Source organism: Lycorma delicatula, chromosome 6 (assembly GCF_047948215.1).
Source record: "Lycorma delicatula isolate Av1 chromosome 6, ASM4794821v1, whole genome shotgun sequence".
Classification (NCBI taxonomy): Eukaryota; Metazoa; Arthropoda; class Insecta; order Hemiptera; family Fulgoridae; genus Lycorma; species Lycorma delicatula.
Window position 1 is genome coordinate 126863412 of NC_134460.1, and position 24506 is coordinate 126887917.

The following is a 24506-nucleotide window of genomic DNA, read 5'->3' on the forward strand; positions in this document are numbered from 1 at the left end:
TGATGTCATTTTGTTTTTTATTTTCAGTTATTGTTATACCTGATTCGTTGGTTTTAATATTATCATTTGAAGAAATATTTTCTAATTATTTTGATGTTTTATTTATTGATAATTTTTTATCGCTGTTGTAATACTTTCAAGCAGTTAAGAACGAATCCAATTTTACTACCAGCGTGGGTAATTATTATCCTTTCTCCTGTTGAAATTGGAACAGCAAAACATTCAGATGCATTTGAGAACTTAAAATATAAGTCTCATCGACACAGATGATTGGTCTTCCTTCAACTCAATCTATGTCTTCTTCTACATCGTCTTGGTCTTCTTCAACTTCATTCAAATACACAAACCGTTTGTTTGTACTGAATATAATTTCTTTCAATAAGAATTGCCCTGTTATATCTGATTCTTTTCCATTTAAAGTTCATGCTTAACAAAAATGTCTGTAAGCTACTCTTTTGCCCAATGAATATCCCATTACTTCTGTTTTGTGGAAAGTTTCCTTAGAGAAGGCAAGCAGCCCTCGTTTAAGTAAAATTTTAACACTATGTCGTGGCATTCCAATCAAGGTTTGTCACTTCCTTTTTGCGTTTTATTCCTTTGCAAGGAGAGATGAATTTTTTTCTTAGCTATTTCACCAGTAATTCGTTAAACTGTTCTTTTTGAGACTCCTGTGGCAGACGCAATAAGTTCTACAATTTTTTTGGGTCACTAACAAACATTCCAACTGCAGCTTCTCCTGCCATGTAATTGAAAATGTTGTGTATAATTTCTTTCCCTTGGCAGTGATTGCCTTTTCTGCATAAATTAGACATAATATGAAAAAAAATAAAATCAACTCACTATCATAAGAATAGACCTGACAAAAATTTAGTAATTTAACACGAATAAATTACTTTCAAAATTTCACTTAAGACTTTTACTTATTTTAAACTCAAAGAACGCTATGATCAGGCAATAACTTTATGTTCTTTGGATACACACAATTAGTTGGACAAGTTTTAACTGCAAATACAGTATAAATTAGAACAGAATCATTTACAAAAACAAGTTAGTCTCTGAATGAATTAGGAATGGTTTGTATAAATAGAGATTTAATGTTTCATTTGAATGTTTAGAATGTCACACTGTTCAGTTATTATTTACACAAACCTGAATAAAGAAATTTTTCTTATATGACTCATAGCCTATGATTGTTTGCCACTCCAAGAACAGGGCGTAGCATAAACAGTAGACATCAATCTTGTGCATGTTTGGCTTGGATATTTTATACAGTTATAAAACTATAAATAAATACATTTAGGCCTAAACAATCATCAGTAATAGCCGATTAGTCTGCATAATATTGCATAACATATCTATTTCAGTATCTAATAAAGAAATAAATTATTAATTCAATAATATATAAACTCGGGATTAAATAAGTAACAAATAAATATGACATGAATTTATTCATTGATTGAAATAAACAATCGTTTTACTGTACACATACTGTCTGTAATCGATTAGTTTATAAACCCGTGCTCATTAGGCAACAAGATATACAACTATGCTGTTCATAAGATCTGTGCCAATTCGGCTTGGATAAGCTATAACTCTTTTATACTAAAAGAATTAAATATTTTAGTTTTTGTCATTGCTTGAAAATTAATTTTTCTCCCTATTCTTAATGAGAATTGTTTTTTGGCTGATTTATAAGCTGTCAACTACTGACCTTTCTGTTTAATGCATATTTTCTTAACATTTTTTCACTTAAGTTTCTTCACACGCAGTTCAAAGTTGCCAATAATGTTGTTACTACTTCATCTGTATAAGCATTAGAAGTGTTATAAAGTCTTTTGTGGGCATCATTCCATATGTATCTCAGTGATTTTAAGGTTAATTAAAAAAATATCTGTCATAATGTACATATTAAAAATGAGTAGTATTACAGTAGATCACCAATAATCCAAGCAATTATTCAGTGGTTTTTTGGTATTACATATTAACAATTTATACTGTTCAACAAGGATAAAATCTGTTAAAGAAACTTGTGCTAATAAGAATTATTTGATCAAAGATGACACAACGCCAGGACTGTTCATTCTTAAGTATTTACTATGTTAAACTTCCCTAACATGACATGACATGATCATCTCAACTTGTTGATAACACAATCATGTGTGATCACAGCAAAAGTACTTTTTGCAAAGAAAAGTGAGAAATCTTGCAGAAGTAAACTACTGTTTAAAGATAGTATGTAGTTACTTAATTATTTTATATTGTTTAAAGATAGTATGTAGTTACTTAATTATTTTATATTTTTTAACAGATTCAAATAGCATATTTTAACTCATTATAGCAAAATTTTGATTTTCTGTTGCACTAGTAATGTATATTATTTCTTGGACTTTGACAAAAAAAGAATAAATAAATAAATTGGTAAACATTTTACAGTATTTAAAATCTAATATTTTTACTTTTATAAACGTCTGTTTAACTTTTATTCTTTTTTTTTTTTTTTATGAGACAATGCTACACATTATATTAAAAATATAATATATATCTGTGAAACATGGACACTGTGAAAAAGGCTGGTGGCGATATTTGAAATATGAACATAGAAGAGATTGAATTAAGTTAAATATGTAAAATGAAAATGTAATGAGAAGAGTCACTGAAATGGAAATTTAATCAAAACAATTCAGTATAGGAAAGCTAATTTGAAGGCTGTAATTTATAATGGAAGAAGAAGAACAGATTAAAACAATATTGGAGGGTAAAAAGAAGGAAGGCCAAAAACAATTAAAAATTATAAACTATCTAAAAAGAAATGGGAGCTATCAGCAACTCAAAAATTTAGTTTCTTCTAAAAAAAAAATAGCAATGAAAAAAGTACAAGGAAACTATCTAGGGCAGAAACCTTATGATATAAATATAATTATTCTTTAGAGCTTGCCAATTTTCAAGTAATTTTGTAGAATTTAATAAATAATTGTGGCATTTATTACTACTTAAAAAAATTGCATTGTAACATTCTAAGGCTCCATAGTGAAACCCAAATATAACACTTAATCCTTTTCCCAAAGTCTAAATTCATCTTACTGTATAATAATTATTTCTTTCTACAAATCCTTCCTTAACCATTGCTGTTCTTGGTTTTATTTTGTTTTACATCTACAATCTTTTGCATCTATAGTACCTAAGCTTGACTGTTTTAGCCTGTTTGATTCTTTCTTATTTTATGTAGATATTAATTGGTTTAATTTCCTTTCCTCATTACTTTAGTTTTACTAATATTCATTATTATATATGCTATATTTTCTTCTAATATTGAAACCATCTTCTAATACCTGTGCTTTTAAAAAAAAAAAATAATTTATGTAATCCATTTATATGAAAAATTACTTTCAGTAACTGATGATCCATGAATAAAAAATATAATATATAATTAGACTTTTCTCTTTGATTATAGAAGTTAATGGGCAAAATATTTAATTAGCAATATTTAATGTTTAATGGGCAAAAACGTTACATAATGCTCGTGTAGTATGTTGTATATTATATAATTTTTTATTTATTTGTTGTTTGATTTTAATGCCCATATGAATAGGTTTTAAATACCAAAGATATCCAGTTAAGTACCATGTGCCACAGTCAGGAAAACTGATCTACATTTTACAAGAAAATAAAAAAGTAATGTAGGCTAAAGGTGTGAGAGAATGAAGCAATGCTAACAGTTAAAAGTATCATACAAATTTACAATGTTCTGTCAGATATTATATAAAAATTGTACAGATAAGTTTAAATGTATTTTTATAGTATAACTGAAAAACCGGATAAGAATAAAATTAGACTTGAATACATACAGAATTGCATTATTTTTTCTTAATTTTTTTTTACATTATCTTTCTATGAAACTGTAATTTCACTAGATATAATAATGAGATTTATATATTCACAAGATAAGTAGCATAACCCAAGTATAAAACAAACAAGTGTGATAATATCAAAGATGGGTAAATTGGCAAGCAGGTACAGTGATAATAATTATTAGATAAATTTAAATATTATTAAAATAAATTATTTTTTGTTGATATGTTTAAATATCTTATTTAACATAATTATAAAACTAACTAATTATTCTTAGTTAGTTATAACTTTTTCTAAACAGAGAAAAATGAAGATAATGATGTATATTTAATCAAATAAATATTGCTGTATTATATATATATAAATAAATAAGTAAATATATATATATATATGATCTTTAAAACTAATTATTTATTAACAAAGATTTTGTTACCTTTTTTTTATTTATAAAAATAGTTTTATTTTGTTACATTGTAATTGTTATTAAAATTGTATTACAATGTTGTAGTAATCTATTTTCTACCTCATAGCATTAACTTTTCTCAGTAACTGTCATAATTATATTTTTACTATAATTACTCTCTTTCAATTCCATATAAAATCTACTTAAAAGTTTTCTTTATTAATTTAAAAACATAAATTTTATTATACTTTTTCTTGCAATACTGATTATACAATGTATGTTTCGTGATGTATTGTGTACCTTATTTATAACTTGATTATTATTATTATTATTATTATTATGAATGTTAATTGTTTGTTGTATTAATTTAATCAATTAATTTTTTTCTATTGTAAGTAATATTAGCTAATTCACACTCTTTAATAATTTAAAAAAATATATTTATGTATATATGTATTTCTTTTGTGAACTGTAATTTTTTTTGTAATATTATTTATGTTGTGATCGAACCATGATATTATTTTATTCCATTTTAAGGACTGTCTTGTTGACAAAAATTATTCTTCATATAAAAATATTACATAAATATAAAACAAATACTGCACAAATTATTAATTGTGAGAGTAATTAGATTTGCTCCATTATAATAAGCTGTTAGTCATTATAATTTGGCAGTTCATCTTAACCAGTCTTTTTAGACCAACCATTCTTGAGACAGTGCCATTAATTGAGCCAAAATACCTTAAGTAAACCAGTAACATAGTAATTATAAATTCCATTAAAAATATACATTGATTTTAATTTGATTCAAGTTTTCTTTTAAAATTTATTATGTCTAAAATTTGAAACCATGATTTCATTTTTAAATACAATGTAAAATTTTAAATAATTAGTGAATTATCAAAGTAATATAATTTTTTTTTAAATGTTTATTTCAAAGTAATGGATTTATAAAATTTTCATTAGTTAGTTTACACTGTGACAAATTTTATGTTACTATGACTAATTTAAACTTTATTTTAATGACACAAAGAACATGAAAACCTACAAAGCATGACTACATGGAATTTGATTTTGCAAAACAAAAGAATTATGTAAAACAAGAGAATTATGATTTTGTTAATATAGAAAATAATAGAAAAATACATAAATTAAAATCTCTTTTAAAATAATAAAATACTCTGTATATCTGCATTTAAAGTTGACTTTATTTAAAGTTGAATTTATCAGTACTGCACCTTTTATCTGTAGCAACAATAACAATCATTAAAAATAATTTACTTTTAACTTAAACACCTAAGCGCAATTAAAATTTTAGACTGGGTATTAATATAGAAAAAAATAAACTGTAATGAGGATGATGGTCCATAAAATATTAAGTAAGTAGAGAAGAATGTTTATGTAACTTGAGATACTAGTTAAAATAAAAACTCCTTATAATTTAACTGTTACATTAAACAGACTTTATAAAGAAATAAAATTTCATTTCAATCTATGTGTATCTATTTCCAAGATTATTTCAAGAACCACCAAATCAGTCTTAGACATTTAAGAGAAGTTTTTAGGATCTGTGGTATTTAATTAAGTGAAAAAAACTAGTAATAAAGGAGAAAAAGTTAGCAGTACAAAATGAATATTTCATAAGCATACTTATTTAGTTTAACTTTAAATTTTAAAATTTATAAAATTACACTTTCTACAGACATTTTGTTTTTGACAAATAAAAAAAATAAATTAACTAGATACAAACCAATTTTTTTACATCTATTGAAAAAATTCACAAATATACATTGAAGTAATATTTTCTTTTATGTCATTAATTTTAATTAATTCATTTCAAAAGGATACCAATTTTAAACTTTTGTATTTTAAATATGTCAAAATAGCCTGCATTGCTTCTCATAGCTCTTCCTTGCTTCTCATTCTTTTATTTTTCTGAATGTTTCACCTTAAAATTCTTCAAGAGTTGTAGAAACATCAGTTACAGGATGTAACTTATTGTCATGATCCAAAAGAATTTTAAAATGAGTAATATTTTCCTTACTGGTCATTTTGAATTTAAATCATCCGTTGTTTTGAACAAAATCAATAAAAAGATTTATTTTGATTTTCAATTAAAAAATAATACAAATACTCTCTAAAAATCACTTGCATCATTATCGTCCAAATTAATCAATTTGATCAGAAAAATTAACAACAATTTATGAGACATAATTAGGTTTTTACTCAAGTACAAAACATCTTATTGAAATAGAAACAAAATATTACCTGAAAGTAATTAGTGAACTCTTATTTTATAGTAGTCAAAATCATTATACCGCTCTTAAGTGTGGTATATTGTTTTTTGACAATGTTGATTTTATGATTTAACGGTATTAAACTTTAAAAAAATATAATTTCTACTTGCCAAATGTATTGTTAATATATAGTTTCAAAATTTTCATAATTGCACTCATATTTTACACACTAGAGGGAAACACTATTGATCTATACTTGCACTACTAAATTTATGACTCTCTTTGCCACTTTGTATTCAACTAACTAACTTTGGGTGGAGAAATATTGTTATTTTATTCATAATACAACCAAGAGACACTGAAAATTTAGTTTCTTCAAATAAATCAAATATTTGTACTTATTTTTCTAATTTTATTATTGAAAAATAATTCATGATATTAAAGAGTGTGAATCAAGTTCTGTAAATGCAATTTATTACCTTAAAATTAGAATATTGTTGCATACTATTACATATTACATACTGTACTTGTACAAATGGTTAATTGTTCTTATTAATAAAATCTGTGATGTATACTGTACTAAAAAAAAAAGAAATCAATTCTCTAGTCGCAATAAATGAAAAAAATATATATAAATGAATATATTATAAAAAAAATGAAGTAAATAAATGATTATTTCAAATAGATATAATGTTCCATTTCGTACCCTATTACAGTCTATATTCAAGATACTCTTCTAGTATTAGATTCATACCTGTTGAAATTTGGACTACTTCCACCATCATATCCTTGGATATTTTCCTGAATTATTGTAAACCTTTAACATCAATGCATCATTAACTTGGCAATTTTTCCACCTCCTATACATTTGCCATGCAGAACACATGTTTTTTTTTCCATTATGTTTCTAGCATCATGTAATCAATTAACCTGTAGATGGTATTATAGTAGAATGTATTTTATTATACTTTCTCTTGTACAAAGGTATACTACAGTTTTTTATTTCAAAAGAAGAGGAGGAGGTTTACAAATCTAACTGAATAAACAAGCAGAGGTGTATAAAACAGGCAGCACAATCAATCTTGATGTTCAGTGCCACAGCAGTGACAGCCACAATTAGAATTATTCTACTTTCCTTTTAGAATAATATTTGCTTCAGTGCAGTCAGCAAATGAGCCTTGGTAAGATGTACTGTAGTGTTAGTACAGGATTGCAGAACACAATTTTTTGAAATTTTAATCACTTCAATGTATAGCTAATAATTTAAACATTATTATAATTTTAAATTTAATTTGATTTAATTATTCATATATACGAGGGCGGTCTAGAAAGTAACTTACGTTTGTGCCTATTGTGGAGATGGGTGGGGATAGAGCTGCCATCTTGGCGTCAAAACATTTCCACACTAAGTACGCATCAAGCTGTCGTAGCATGTGGATCGTTATTTTCTACTTTGTTCATTGTGAATTACTGAAATATGTCTTCAATAGAAAATCTCGTGAGTTGTGAGGTGCGTTCAGTGATTCAGTGATTAAGTTTTTACTAGCAAGAAACCTCAAACCAATTGAAATTCATCAGCAACTTACTGAGGTATACAGAGATTCTTAATGAGTGAAGGTGGAGTGAGGCAAGGGTGCATTCAGTTTAAAAATGGCACATCAATGTTCATGATAAGGACTGCAGTGGTCGGCCTAACCTTGTGACTGATGAACTGACTATGAAAATCAACGATAAAATTCATGAAAATTCACCGCATTACAATTACAGAACTCTCGCTTCATTTCCCTAAAATTTCATGAAGTTCACAATACACCTTCCAGTTTGTTTTATTCATGTCAGCCACTTATTTTCATATCGTCTTTGATATCAAAATTTACGTTATAACTTGCTATGAACCTTTAACTTCTGACCAAACCATCTCCATAGGATTTAAATTCAGGTGATGTGGAGGTAGTCTGAGAACAACATGCTTTTTTTTTTGTAAAAGTTCATCAATGTAGACAGTAAACTTTTCCCTGTTTGGTTTTACTAATTTGTACAGCTGTGGTTTTAGCATTGAGGAAGAATGAGGAACAGATGCTTCTGCAACCACTTACTTTATCATATCTTCTTTTCTTGAATTGGAAATTGAAATTTGGTTCTAAAATGGTAATATGATAGGGCGCATTGTCAGAAATTACCACAGAATTATTGGGAAGATTTGGAATTAATATCTCTTATATCCATTTTAAGTAATTTTCTACTTTCATTTGACTTCTGTAATCGCCACGTTTTAAACTTGCTTACCAAGTTAATAAATATTTTGTATAAAGCCCATTTCTAGCACAATAATAAAGTTACTGGCTTTTGAAGTAGCAACTTGCAGCATGTCACCTGAATTACTACACCACAATTTATTTGTAGCATGAGAAGATAATATATATATTCATGTGACTTTTTTATTCACACTATTGGCCTAATTCCACTTCTAAATTTTTTTATGGCAGCCAGATACTGAATATGCTTAAACCTTATGTCATATCGCTCAGTGAAAACCTTCCTGTTATTTTTGTTTTTTTTTTCCATGTAAAGCCCAATTCTTTTATTATTTTTCTCAATCTCATCTTTTCCAGAATAACCAGTGACATCTTTAAGCACTAACATTATCTTTTTCACTGTGGCAGTTGTTTATAAAATTTGTTTGTAGTCAGTCTCACCACACATTTGTCAAAGTCATCTAGTCCTATTTCAGGCATTTCACAGGGAGTAGGGAAAGGAGTCTCCAACATATTTTCAACTAATTTTTCTTGCAATTGCTTTTTCTCTTTTCGCACATTTGATCATGGCACCCCATACACAGTGTTTCAATGTGAATCAGGTGTTTATCTTCTTTTTCTGACTTCAGAAATCAATTACCTTCTTGTTTCATAAACTCAAACACATTACTTATTATTTCCTGGGCTTTCCATTTTTAGCTTTTGATTTTTACGGTAAATTTTGGTTCATTCATAATTAATTATAAAACACTAAAAATACACAACTGATTATAAAAATATGATTATTTTTCTCAATCAAAACTCAAATAAAAAGAAACAATTTGCACAAATGCTCTTACAGGATCAGTAAATGCAGGATAACTAGTTACTTGGATTATAATCAATCATTCAATAATGTAGGCTTATGGGTAATTATTTATTTTTACATTGGACTCTGGCTGTATTTGAAAACTATGGAAAGGTGACTCATTTCCTGAATGATAATACTTGGCTTGATGAGTTTATTTTTCAATAAATAAAATCAAGATAGATTATAAACTTTATTTATATATGTCAGGCATATAATGTTAGTTATTTTATCATTTAGAGTTTGTTTGCTAATACATTTATATTACTTGTTGAGAATAGGCCTTCATTTTTATAACATTTAAAAATATACCATAACATTTCTTTTTATGGTAAAATAATTATTTATTTTACCGTAATTATTTATTTATACAGAATTAGAAAATTAAACAAATATAATTCATAATATCATCCACTAACATAATAAGAAGTTGTATTTAAAAGAAAGCAATTTGCTTCTGTGCATGAAAACTAAGCTGAATGTTTTCAGTTTCAGTTTGGATAACAGGCATCATACTAGCCATCATAGTCTAAGCTTCAAGATTCATTGCAGCAGCTACATACAGTCTGAAGTGAAGTGAAGCAAAAAATAATTTGAATAATAGAAAGATTTATTTTTGTTTTACTTACCAACTATAGTAACTGAAGGAAGATAACAAACTATCTGATAATGTTTGTTATCTGAAGATAAACTAAATACTATTCATTTTTATGAATCAAGTGCTGGATCTTGGATTTAGCTACCAAATACACTAGTTGTTGACTGAGCTATGATTTTGTGAATTTTAAAACTGTATTTAGAAAGCAGAGGTATTCTTTTCATGAATGTGAGGAGAAATTTTGACAATTTTCTCTTTTGCCATTTTTTCACATGCAAAACCTATTGGCTACAAAGTTTTAAAATCTACTTCTTTTTAAAGTTTAGGATAGTGTTTTTATCCTTACAGGGAATTACGGGTTAAACTTGCTATTTGACATGAGTTTTTACTTCCAGAAAATGTCAACACATGAATCTATTTTAAAGTAATATAAAAATTTTAAAAGTTCAGGGTACTTTTGTACCCATTATGGGTATGAGCAATGATATTTTTCACTTAATCTTTTTTGCTGTTTTATTATATTCAAAAATCTACTAGTACACAAGTTTAATGGCTGCTTCTTTCTTATAAAAAGTTTTTCATTTCCTAAACTTCTAATCTTGTAGAACTGCAACTTCTGTGTACAAACGAGCACTGTAATCTAGCTATCGGACTCCTGATAATCACCATTCCTGATAATTTATTGTGTATCATTTCATACTTTTTTCAGAGTTTTATAGAAAGTAAAATTATTTATATTGTCTGCAAGGCAAAAAGTTAATGAGAAGAGTGTTGTTTCGGTTTCAGAAAATGGTTGACATGATTTTTAGAATCATTTCTTTTACTACTTTTCCACTACTTACCACAAACATTATTTCTTCTTGCTTATTTGCAATTAACAGAAATAAGTATCGAATGAATTTCAGTACCAATTTCTTCTTTCAGTGAAATTGCAGAAATCAGAAACTGTTGCAGCTTATATTTGGCAGGGTTTTAATTAAGATGGGCATCTTAAACACATACACCTAGCACAATTTTGCTCCAACTGATCCTTGATAAAAACTTTAATCATAACACAGAACTCTGTCAATGTGACAGCACTGTTAATAAAGAAAAATTAATTTCCCTTGCACTTAAGTTTTGTATTTTAATTTTCCAAATACTCCTCATGCTTATAACATTCTATTATGATTTTTATTTGAATTGAAAGAATTAAATTAAAAGAGATTTTAAGTCTAATTTTTTAACTTTTATTTGCTCAGTACTGTAATAAATGGGGGACCAGGATACCAAGTGTGAGTAATGAAAATGGCAGATGAGAAGAGGAAACGGAAGAAGGACCAGTGAGTGGCAATCAGTGAGTAACCCTGATTGGAAAGATTAATTGGTAGATTGTAATTTAATTATGATATGTAGAATGAGTGAAATTAGATGGAAAGGAAGAGTAGAAAGAGAGTTGAGAAAGGGATTTATACTATTTATCTTATGTGTTGGACAAAAAGCAAAAAAAGAGAGGGCATTTTAGTCATAAAGTAACTACGAAGTACTGCAGAAGAAAAGAAGTGTAGAAAGCACACAACATTTATAAAGCAGACATGTGGATGACATGGAAATAAAGTTTTTAAGTATAAAATTAAGATATTGAGTATAATAAAATACTATTATAATTACAGGAGAGCACATTTGTTTATATTTAACCTGAGTTAATACAAAGGAAAACTTGGGATTGTTTTCAAAAGAAAATACTGCGGAAAAATTGGTAAATTAAATCCTAAAGTTGACAAACACATGGCCACAAGAATGATTGAAAATGTTATGATGTAATTTTGAAAACATTGTTTATTAAATATGATTCAGTTTTGTCACTGAAAAAGGACATACTTTTAAATGACCGTTAAATTAATAATGATTTTAAAAATTATGATTATCAAATTACAATTTATGGTGCCTCATAAATGATTCAACACAAAAGAGTAGTTTTGTAGTTTACAAAGGAGTAGTTAATCCTAGAAAGTTTGCATCTGTATGAAATTTGGAATTTTATAAAAAGTACTACAACAGTGTTAATCATAATTAGAATTTTATATAAAATAAAAATATTAGTCTTTTTTAATATCAGATAGTTACTGACAAATGGTAATAGCATTTAATAGCCTTTAGTATTGCCTAGTTTGTAAATGGCATTGCTCCAGTAGTCAACAAAATCTTTGATATTTATGAAGAAAAGAAAATAAGTATAAACAAGGGTTGTAATTTACAAGGAAAAGCATCTATTCCTAAAACTATTTATTTGATTCTTGTGTTAATTGGTAAATTTGAATCTTTATGTTCAAGGGTAGACCTTATACACAGCAGTTAGTGACAGGAAAACTTTTCTAAAAACTATACACACAAATTACTACTATCACAATCAAAATCACTTGAATGATCATTTGAAAAACTACTGTCTTGTCAATTTGAGATTGGATTGCACATAATATTCTATCACAATAGTGAAAAACTAATAAAAACAGTGATTACTCTTACCTTTCTATAAACCTGAAATAACAGCTCAGGTAAAATAATCAATTATGTAGAAATCTTTTCCCTTTGGATGATTCTGCTGACTCTTATAAAATTGATTACTTGGATAAAAACTTGATAAACCAAATACAAAAAAGTCTTGATTGTAATGTATACGGTGGATAAGAAATTAAAGTTATAGTATGAACGCAGTGCATTTAAAGTATATTTATTCACAGAGTGATTGAAACAAAAATACACATTTAGTGACAAGCCTGTTCTCAAGCCCACATTGAAAAGTTAATATAAAAACTAAATTGCCTTTTTACTTTTAGGCACGCGGAAGAAAAAAATAATTTTACCTGAATCAAATACTGGATTAAGGTAGCGTCACCATACCCACGTAATTTGCGCGTTGTGTTCGGCAAGACCATGACCCGATCGCAGACGAGATTTGCCGAGAAAGGAAGTATTACCGCCAGTTTTTTTTACTTCCTTGTGTGAAGTAAAGGAAGTTGTGATCGCGAAAAATTTCGGTTTCCAGATTTCAAAGGAAATATTCATTTCGACCATCCCTGAATCCATTTTGACTAGTTTCGATGTGATATCTGAACGTACGAATTTATCTCGCATAACTCAAAAACGAATAGTCATAGGATGTTGAAATTTTGGATTTAGGACTGTTGTAACATCTAGTTGTGCACCTCCTATTTTGATTGCAATCGACTGAACCAAAAGTGTAAAAAAATAATTTTTCTTAACTACAGTAATAAGCCCTCGTTGAGTTTTTCAACGATATATCATAAGTGGTACTTATTTTCACTGGTTCCAGAGTTATAGCCAAATAAAATTTTAATTAATGAAATATTTGGATCTTAGGGGAAGGCATATTTGCTCGAATCAGACTTAATTTCCTTTTTTTTTTTTTTTTTATTTATTAATAATTATTAACCTCTCATTGTAAAAAAATTACAATTGAATAACAAAAAAATAAAAAAATGAAAAAGTATCATTAGTTTTCAATAACAAAATGTTATGTACGTTTCATTTTTAAAAAAATGTGTAAATGTAATTTAATAGGCATACAAGAATGTCATGTGTTGTCCACATCATATTTTTTATGCTCAAATGAATTCATTAACTGTCAACAAAAACGCCAACATTATTTTTTTTGTTTGATGATAAAAGTACAAAAACATACTTTTAAAATGAATCATATTGAAATATTTATTTTAAAATACGAAATTTGTATTATGTAAAAAGTATAAAAAAAAACCACTAACGAATCATGCTTTGCAAAGAAATATAACTATGAGGTGTTTTTCCCCATCACAGTAATATTAAATTATTATAAACGTATAATAAAATAAAATTCAAATAAATAAAAACTTTTATCAAAGTAACGCAATTATATAAAATTACCCTACAAGTATATTTAATATTAAATTTTAAATGTAATTTTGTTCAATTATTGACTTTGGTTATGTTGCCATTCTGTTGACGCTAAAGCGCAGCTGACAAAATACAGATGTGCCTGCATCAACTGGTACTGTGTTGGAGAGGTTGTGGCTTGTTTATGGGAATTCTTTTTCATGTTATTCGCTGTTATTTAGGTAAAACATAAATTTTTATATCATAGATTAGTTTGTTACTGTGTTATACAGGCTATGATTCACCAGTCTTTGTACAAAACTAAGCCTATAAGTAGGCGTAACCATTCTGTATATTAAATATTTTATTGTTGGAGCTGTTATTTATTTTTGCAACCGTAGTTTTTTATTTTTTTAATTTCAGTTATGAAAAATACCAAAGTCACTAAACTGAAAAATAATATATATGTGCTGTTTGCGATTACGCAATTTAGTTCAGTAGATTAGCAGTCTGTGTAGCAGGTAATTAGTTTACTTTTACATGATGACGATGATAATTAAGCGTATTATTTATGTTCCTCATTAAACGATGCTTTATGTGTGTGTATGTCAGGTAATATTTTCATTCTGTAATTCAAAAGTTTTGTGTACTTGATAAATCTAAAAACTAACATTTATATTTAAAACAAACTTAAAATTATCATTAGTTAAATAAATGTTAACAGAAACATTTTTGTAAATAAATTAACATTTACTTCTGAAAAACTACTACTAACAATAGAAAAAAACAAGTATAAAACCTTAACAATATTCATTACCACTATTATTACTGTATTCACATCGGATTCTATTATTAAATTAATATTTGAAACATGATATTTCTTTAGATTTATATTTTACGTTGGTTATATATTGTTTTTATCATGTTACATTGACTAATGAGCTCTTCATATGTTTTTTTTAGAGAATTTGTTCAAACAAATTCTCTAAATGAACAAATTAGAGAATTTGTTCAACAAAAGTCTAGAAAGCTTTATCCAGTCTCCAAAGCTACAAAAGATACACATAACCAACCAAATTAAACTCAAATAATTTTTATAGCAGCATGTGAGTAATTTCATAATATTTAATTGATAACATTTTCTTTGAATTGTTGTAGAGTATTTTCATAATGTTCCTTTTTGCAAAATGAAACACAGGATTCAGTGTTATATGCATAAAAATAAATGTAATGTATACTTTTCTTCTTTGTTGATTACATTATTTTAACATTACTTCAAGCTGGTTATGACAGTAGGTAAAAAAACAACAAAGCCTGGTGCATGTTAAACCTATCTTGCTAACATAATGATATGGTGGGTAGGGCTTACCAATCACATTAGCTATACTAGTGGGTTAAGTTTGGTGATCTGTAAGTTAACCCTTGCTTACTAAACCTTTTAATAAGCAGGTTCCTTCCCAGTGCTGGGCATTTCTCACAGTTTTTAAAAATACCTGTCAACTAAAATTGGATTTTTTAAATGTTTCTTTCGTTTAATTATAAATACCTCAGTGTAATAGGTTAAAATTGAAATAACTATGAAAAAAGAACTTTATCCAGCTATATAACCTGCCGGGTTAGTCTAGTGGTTACTCATAATCGCAAAATCATCTAATTTTTTAATTTGAGAGTTCCAAGAAATTGGAATCGCCAAGTGACGAACACGAGTGAATGGCCAAATTTATTTATTTTATATAACTTATTTAATTTTATCGTTTTTAACAAAATTTGACAACCACTACAGTAAAATAATTACTTAAAATGTTGTAATTATAACATTTTTATATTTTCTTAATTTGTAGGTGCTATTTTACGAAACACAAAAATAAGCAAACAGTTGAATGCAAAGATCACAGAAACAACTGATCTTATTATTTTGTAGGGGTGTTTATATAATCACTACAAACTTAACAAAAAATAATAATGGCAGGTTATGTTGCTGTTCCTAAGGCCTTCATGGAGCTAAATATGTGAATGTTTCATAACCCAAGATCTGTGTATTGATACACTTTTCACTTGAACTTTTTCATTAAAGCCTTCTTGATGCTTACGTATGTAGTGTGGCAAGTTGATGCATGTACACAATACTTTGTCAGTTTTCCTGGCAGTACATCTAATTACTTTTTCGAGGCTCTTAAGGTTTCCATGATTTTTGCTGCCTTAATTATATTGCCTTCAAACCTAAATTTATTATGCATACCTTGGTTATCGAAGGAAAGGGTTAATAACATATTTCCAGAATAAATAGCAGTTCAGGAATTTTGAATGTGAATGGATATGTTTCCACTCCACTGAACTTTATACAACTTCATATGAATTGACAGAACCACTTCACTGCAATCAGTATTGTCCAAAACATATGTATACTTTGCAGCAGTTATCCAGAAATGAGATAGCTACTTGAAAACATCAATGAACAACACTTAATAATATACTTACTTTTTGATGTCTTGGATACATAATTCATGATGTACTGTACAGTTAAAGCAGAATATCCAATTCCTCTGTAGTCTGCTCCATAGTGATGAAACTCTGAACACACATGATATCATTTATACAATATTGTTGTTTTTATTCATCCACCCATTCTCATAATATACTCCATTTGTGATATTTTGCATAAAGTTGCACTATTATGACATATTTCAAGTAATCTGTAGTAAATTTCATTGAAAGTATGGTGAAAATGAGTTGTGCAGATATAAAATTTAAATACTACCTGCAACATTTATGCAATCTTTTGCATTTTGTAACAAAATTACTGTACAGTGTTTAGTTACTTTGCTTATGACAATGTGTTCTTGAGAAGGATATATGATTAGTGTTACTACATATTTAGATTTAGATCAAAATATCTCGTAGTGAAAAAGGTATGGGTAAATGTTAACTTATTTTGGAGAACCCTTATAACCAAGTAGCAGAGAAGCTGATAAAACTTTCCATGGCTAAATATTATCATCAAAAGGATGCATGTTGAGGGTTTCAAAACCTCACCACCAAAATACACAATTCCTTTCATTTATTGCATTCATTTTTTATAAAGGTATGTATTTCTTACATTTTTACTTACTTGAAATCTCAAGGCTGATGAAGTACAACAATATTTTTCTACTTTGTTATAAATCTGAAAGTGGAAAAGTAGAAAATATTTTGAAACCATGGAACATCATATTTTCATCTATTTGAGAAAATTTATATGATTATGCTGTTAAAATGTTGTAGAACATGATAAAATAATCGTTTTATTTGAGTGTGTTAAAGATTGACTGATGATTAAAATAGATTCTCTTAAGCTGTACTATATTTACTTATTTAATTTATAAACTTTACGGTACTTACGTATTAACGCCACCGCAGCTACAGCTTTATTTAAAAACAAAGTAGTCAATCGGATTTTGGTGGAAAATGGGCCGATATAGAGTTTAACATAGATTCAAAACAGTCTCTTTATTTATTTTATAAATATAATTTAACCAAACTTAACCTACGCTCGCTTCACTCGCTAACCTTGACTAATTAACACTGTAATTTTTTGAGTATTTATTTAATAAATTCAGTAATTATTGTTATTTAAATAATAAATAATTGCAATATTTATTTATTTAATAAATTCAGTAATTATTGCAATTATTTATTATTTAAATAACAATAATTACTGAATCTATTAAATAAATACTCAAAAAATTACGGTGTTAATTAGTCAAGGTTTAGCGAGCGTAGGTTAAGTTTGGTTAAATTATATTTATAAAATAAATAAATATAAATAACCATTTAAAATTAATAAAGAGACTCAATAAAATAAATACTCAATTTTAAGTAAAGCTGTAGCTGTGGTGGCGTTAATACGTAAGTACAACTTTATTATAGAGCTCTGTACAAATTTTTAAACAATTAAATTTCCAAATGCTATCAGAAACAGAACCAGACTGAACACTCTTAACTGTTGTTTGCATCAGCAATCTAACTGTTGTAAATGTTTACATCAGCAATCTGAAATATCAATTAAACTATGATTTTTAATATGTTGTAAGCAATCCGATTTTATTTAGATCAAACTATTTCTGGCTTCTGAAAGTTAAATGTGCAAAGAATAAAATATATTTTTTAAGAATAATAAATTTATAATGTTATTTGAAATCTCATTTTCAAAAATTTTAATTCGGCCCAATTTAATTCAAATTTTTTATGCTGGGATTAGAATGAGAAAAGCTCTCATTTAAGTTTATTCAAAGATATGACAGTGTCTTATTGTTGAATGTTAGGTGAAGGCTTTAGAGCATTTTTTGTATAAATTGAAAACCATGACAACATCATTGTTTTGAACCAAAGTTTTCATAAGTTTGTATGATAATTAAATTTATTTGTATATTTGTTATTTATTTATTTTATAATTATTTTTTGCAATATGACATCTGTGTTACAGAATACAATTTTGATGCAGAGCTCACCAGATTCAATAAAATTAATGACAAATGCTGATAAAAATGAGACACCACCATCTGATGGTGACAGAATGGATATCAGTGAAGTATCTGATGCTAATTCACCTTTGAGTGAATTGAATTATCAACTTGATAATTGTACAGTAAATCAAATGATGAATCATGATAAAATTAGTAATGTTTCTACAACTCTAAGTACTATTGATTTATCTACAACTACATCATCTACCGCCATCACTACTACAGGTACAAATGCAAACACAAACACTAATACAAATGTAAAAGTAATTACTTCAAATAATTGTATCACTCGTAATAATACAAAACCAGCTATTACTCATCCGTTAGATAATTCTAATAAAGATTTATCAATTAGTTTAGAAAGTTTAGATTTAGAATTACCTACATTAGAAACATATACATGTGAACCTGTTGATTTTCCGAATAGTCCAAAGGAATTAAGACAAACATTTGAAGCATCTGGTATTCCGTTACCTCAGGAGTTGGATTCTGGTGCAACTGGTCTCAGTGATGATGAAGAAGAAGATCATTCAATTTTTCAAGCTGTTTTGTCACCAGATTGTCAGGATGTTAGATTAAAACGTGAAGAAAGACCAAATACTTTGAATGGTCCACCGAGATTAAGAAAAATTGCTTTACCTCAAGACATTTTGTCTTCTGCTGGTGATGAGGATCAGTTATCAAGTGTTATCTCTGATGAGGATTTGGATCGATTTTTAAGTCCTGAATTAGATTCTGCTGATGAATTAGAGGATTCGATATTAGAAAAATTAGGTGATTCACCCTCAGCTGAGGGTGAACTGATTCCAGAATTAACAGCAGAAGAAGAACGAAATGAAGCAAGAAATTGGCAACCGTGTACAGTGGCTGGCATGGAACGAAGAATTGATATGAAAGTAATCGAACCATTTAAAAGAGTTTTGTCACATGGGGGTTACTTAAATGCTGGTTCACATAATGCTATTATTGTATTTAGCGCATGCTTTTTACCGCATCATGGTAGAGTTGATTACAACTACGTTATGGATAATTTATTTTTTTATGTACTATCAACCCTTGATCAACTTATCACTGAAGATTACGTTCTTGTTTATTTGCATGGTGGCACCGCTAAAGATTGTATGCCAACATTCTCATGGCTAAAGCGTTGTTATCAGATGATAGATAGAAAATTAAGAAAAAATTTAAAACGTTTGTATTTAGTACATCCAACATTTTGGCTTAAAACTATTGTACTTATGACCAAACCGTTTATAAGTACTAAATTTAGTAGAAAATTAGTTTTTATTAATAGTCTTGCTGAATTAACTGATATATTACCACTTGAACAAGCCAGTATACCTGATAGAGTAAAGCAATATGATCAAATTAAACAGAGTATTGAGCGAACTAAATAACGTTAATTAATAGTATTGTTTAAATTATTGTTGTCCAAATTTCATGTATACTAAGTTTTGCCAAGAAAGATTGTAACTGTATTAAAAATTAATTTATATGAAATAAAAATGCTTCAGTAGAAATATTTATTTTATACATATAATAATAATCATCTCATATTCAAACTTATATAAGTGATTTAATCAAAATTCATTAATAGTTTAATCAATATTGACTAAAATATTTAATTGTACTAGTAATTTTAATTACTATTTTGCCATATTTTTAAAAGAGCATAAAACTATGTTTATTATATTAGTTATTAAAATAATTTTGGTGCAGTTATCAAATACATTTTTCAAAAATTGTTTTTTATTGAACATTTGTAATCCATTCCTTAGAAATAGGTTTCAAAGCCCGTGTTTTTTTCATTTAAAACTGTTTTATTTTGTAAATAAAGGAACTATTAATCATTTATTTAAAAAGTTAATTTTACAAAATGATAGGTTAGTACAGTTAAATTAAACATCCAAATTACAAATTTAGTCTCCAACAGAAATTTTCATTATTGATGTAATTCTTTTAGCTTTTTATATTGAAGTATAGGAATTCCTTACTTGTCATTTCACGTAACACACTTTGAAAAATAAATGGGACTTGGTAATACTTCACAGAACAGTGGCATTTATCGCCTCATTGTTGTATATGAATGAGTAAAAGTCCACACTAAAGAAGTATGTTTGGTTCATGTTAAAAATTTGAAGAATATATAATGTCTCGTAGGGAGACACCATAGAAATTACAACTAGCTTCATTTTGTGTCAGCATCATGTTATATAGTTCTAACAAGTTATTATTAAACATGATTAAAAAAAAATGCAGTAAAGCAGTAAATGCTGATTGAAGACTGAGCTTTATAAACTAATAATAACATTGATTGCATGTGGATCCACCCAAGTATGCAATTTATTCAATAGTCTACTTTGTTGTAATTATTGTGAATGTAAATATTTTAAATTAGGTGAAGAAAGTTTTGCTTTGTTTTTTTTAATGGAAATTTTTTAGTTGTTAAAAATTAAATCATTTTGAAACCTTTTTGTAATTTTTTTAAGAATGAGAATATTGTATAGAGCCCCTATAAAAATAAAGTATCTGGAAAGTTAAGGAACCCCTTAAATAAATTTCTCCAGGAGTTTTGTCGTTGGGTGGGCCTTAAAATGATTTGCCAATTGAGACAGTCCAAAACTTGTTTTAATAATTATTTAAGTATAATTACATCTAAGAAATAGCTGTAAAAATGAATTGTGTATTTCAATCATTTACTTATAGAATAACAAAGTGTTTGTTTAAAAATATTACCTAATTTTTTAAAGATAACTTAATTGTTTTGATGTAAAAACAATAAATTGAGGGAATGGTGGAAGTATGTTTGAAACTGGATTACTTAATTATGTGCTGTACAGTTGTGGTTAACAAAATGTTATTTGCTTATTTTAATTTAAAACATATTGCTAAATATTGGTCTACCGTTGCACACATGTACCATAAGCTCAAATAAATAATAATAGGTAATTAATTAATTATATTATTGATAAATGATGTAGAAACCATAGTGTATTAATATAGTAGACAATAATGTTATAAAATAGATGTTGTGGATAATGTTATCTATTATTATTGGTATTATTATAGTTATTTTATTAATGTATATATTTATAAATGTAGCATAATAGTAGATAGATATAGAAATATAATAAAATAATTTTTTATCCACTTTTTAGTTTATAGTTTTTTTATTGCTCAGCTCAGCACTGTTTATGATTTTAAACTTTTTATTTTGGTATGTTTATAAAGTACTTAAGTACTGTTAAACTGTGATGTGATTATTAATTATCTCCAAAAACAAATTAATCAACTTAATAGAAAAAGTATTATTATTTTCCCTATGATGTATTAATTGAGAGCATTCTTTATTGTATTTTATTAAAATTTAGCAAAGATCATGTAGCCAATTAATTGCTAATAACTTAAGTAGATTTGATATTTGAATATCTGCTTACTATTGACTTACCTTTCAAAAGCCCCTCTGATTTGAAATAATAGACAGTACTCTGGAAGACAGTAGTTTCTTCCAGAGAGAATCAGTGCTAGATTTTTTTTTATCCATATATAATCAATATTTGTTGGATTGGATTTATTTGTTGGATTTATTGGATTGTTAGTGTCATTGTGATGAAATATTTTCATGTAAAATTACCTGGAAATTCAATGTAAAGTATATTCCTGCATTCCAGATAGTTAATCAACATTAATTTGGACTTCAAATTTTGTTTAGATTTTTCTAAAACAGGTGTAGTTCTTTAAATCGACAACTAAAAATGAGCTTTCTGTCTTCAAATTTAGTTAAAAGTAATACACCTCTGGTCCTGGACAAGATTAGACTATAACTGTCGTGACCAAAGGTATCCTTATGCAAGTTAATTGACTTCTTGATCTACATTTTGCATCTCTTTAATCTTCATCCCCCTTTTTTGTGATACCATGGGAATTATGTCATCTGTCTCTCTTATGTTGCTGGCCACTTTTATTGGAGCTCAGTAAAATAATGAAAATGCCTGTGGGTCTAATTAAGGGTTGTAGAGAAAGCCAAGGAAGTAGTTGAGATGCTTGTATATATTATATGCATTGTGTAAGTTATTAACTAAATTGTATTTGCTGATTTTCTTTTTTTTATGTTTCTGTCTCTTCTGTTTGAGGTACAATTTTGCAGCACCTCATTGTGCAGTGTGTTTGATTAACTTTCATTGTTGTATTAATTGTTAAAAAATATTTTAATTATAGTAGAAGGATGTTTTATTTTTCTTCTGTCCTAAACTAAAACTAGAAAAAGTAATAAGTACAATTAAATTAATTATATAAATTATATAATATATGATTATTTGTTATAATTTAGTGTTTAAATTTTAAGAACTATTAATTGTGGTAAATATTTTTTAGATTGGGTTTTAGTGGAGAAGTACATTGGAATATTTAGTCCAACTCAAAACCTATATGTTAATGCAAACTTTGCATTAAAATACTAAATATTTCAAAGGTTTTTATATGTTTTACTTCACTTTTGAGGTGAGGCTGTTGCTGTAGCAACATTTTTTATATGTGCATATTGTTGAAACATATAAAAGGATCCATTTGGTAGTTGGATTATTATAACTTTTAATTGTAATTATTATTTGTGTATATAAATATTTTTTTTTTGGTTTGTGAATTTTTTGTTGTTTAGAAAAGTACACAGAAAATTATATTAATCATATGTATTAATTAATTAGTGATTTAGTATATTTTAGCTTTGATGTTTAGTTTATGAATGTGTTTTAAATTAAAAAAAATAATAATAAAACAAAATTTCATTACATGATTTAATTAGTAAATTCAGTTAATTTGGTATTTACTTGAAAATAATTAAGTGGTTTACTTCCGTTGCTTTTTATTTAGTTTTTGCATCTAAATTAAATTTAAAAAAATATAAATTCAGGTGCTGAGAGGAGAAAAGGCAAATCTGCAAATGTTGGTATTGGGAAATCACAGTTAAAGTGTGTGAATACTTTGAGGGTAGTAAGGGCAGATTTCAGTATTAAAATACATAGATTCAGATTATGTTACACTTTTATTTATAAATAATTAACATTAAGTAAAATGAAAATAATAATGTAAAATTATAAGATTATTTGGAAATAAATTTAATTAATGAAATGATGCTTCGACCTGTTGAAATATGCTATACTAAACACTAGGTGCTAAGTATTAGCAAATTTGTACCAAGTTACATACTACTGTGTAATGCAGTCTAATATATTCCCTGAAATAAAAAAAGAAATAATTATAATGCATTATTGAAGTAGGTTTTTTAAAAAATGAAAATTATTTAGATAAAGGAAACGAAAAGGTAAAAATAGAAACAATAAATTATTGTATTAATTATAAACGAAGGATTAGCAGTGATCTATATCATGTTGTTTTAAAAAATTTAATTTTTTGTAGCTTTTTATAATGTCTTGAAAATGTCGTGAAACTGTAGATCCGCTTTCAGTTCCAATATTTGTTGACTTGGATCCATTTTCTTTAGTTCACCGATTTCCAATTTCAGCTTCAAGCAAATGCAGTCATCAATGCCTGGATGCAGTTATATTCATTGATAAATGCACGATAGTAATAATCCTCAGTAACTGATCCTTCTCCAGGGTAGGTTTTAACTAACCACTCCTCAAGTGTGCCTTAAGTAATGTCTCCATTGTAGACACCTTTAATTGATGAACCTGGAGGTATATACTTTTTGAAAGGATTCTTTGCATGACTGTAGTGGCTAGAGACTATAAAGGGATTCATATGTTGTGTTTCACTAGCAGAAATTTTGATTTTTGGACTGGATTTTACTCTTTTGTCACTCAGTTGTACCCAACACAAATTGTTTCGATAATATTACATGTATTCTCTTTTCTCGTATGCTAGGAAATGCTTGTTGGCACACAGTAATTGCTCCCCATTGATTTTTGACAAAGTATAAAATTGTTCTTAGTTTTCTACTTGGT

General features: G+C 27.2%; 1 protein-coding gene and 1 long non-coding RNA gene across 3 annotated transcripts; one reads left to right on the plus strand and one right to left on the minus strand.

The window, feature by feature from the left end:
• Positions 1-5352: 5352 nt before the first annotated feature.
• LOC142326206 (uncharacterized) lies at positions 5353-13093 on the minus strand. The gene is made up of 3 exons (XR_012756723.1): positions 12695-13093; positions 7244-7419; positions 5353-5497 (listed from the first exon to the last, which is right to left on the minus strand). It is a non-coding gene; the product is annotated as an uncharacterized LOC142326206 (long non-coding RNA).
• A 1080-nt stretch (positions 13094-14173) lies between these two features.
• On the plus strand, positions 14174-20251 carry LOC142326207 (protein prune homolog 2). Of its 2 annotated transcripts, none has more exons than XM_075368491.1 (2): positions 14174-14283; positions 18504-20251. In XM_075368491.1, exon 2 carries the CDS (start codon positions 18516-18518, stop codon positions 19938-19940), a length of 1425 nt encoding a protein of 474 aa, XP_075224606.1. In that variant the 5' UTR covers positions 14174-14283; positions 18504-18515; the 3' UTR covers positions 19941-20251. The 2 variants fall into 2 exon arrangements, with proteins under 2 accessions (XP_075224606.1, XP_075224607.1); XM_075368492.1 differs by lacking the exon at positions 14174-14283 and adding an exon at positions 14291-14562.
• The last annotated feature ends 4255 nt before the right edge of the window (positions 20252-24506 follow it).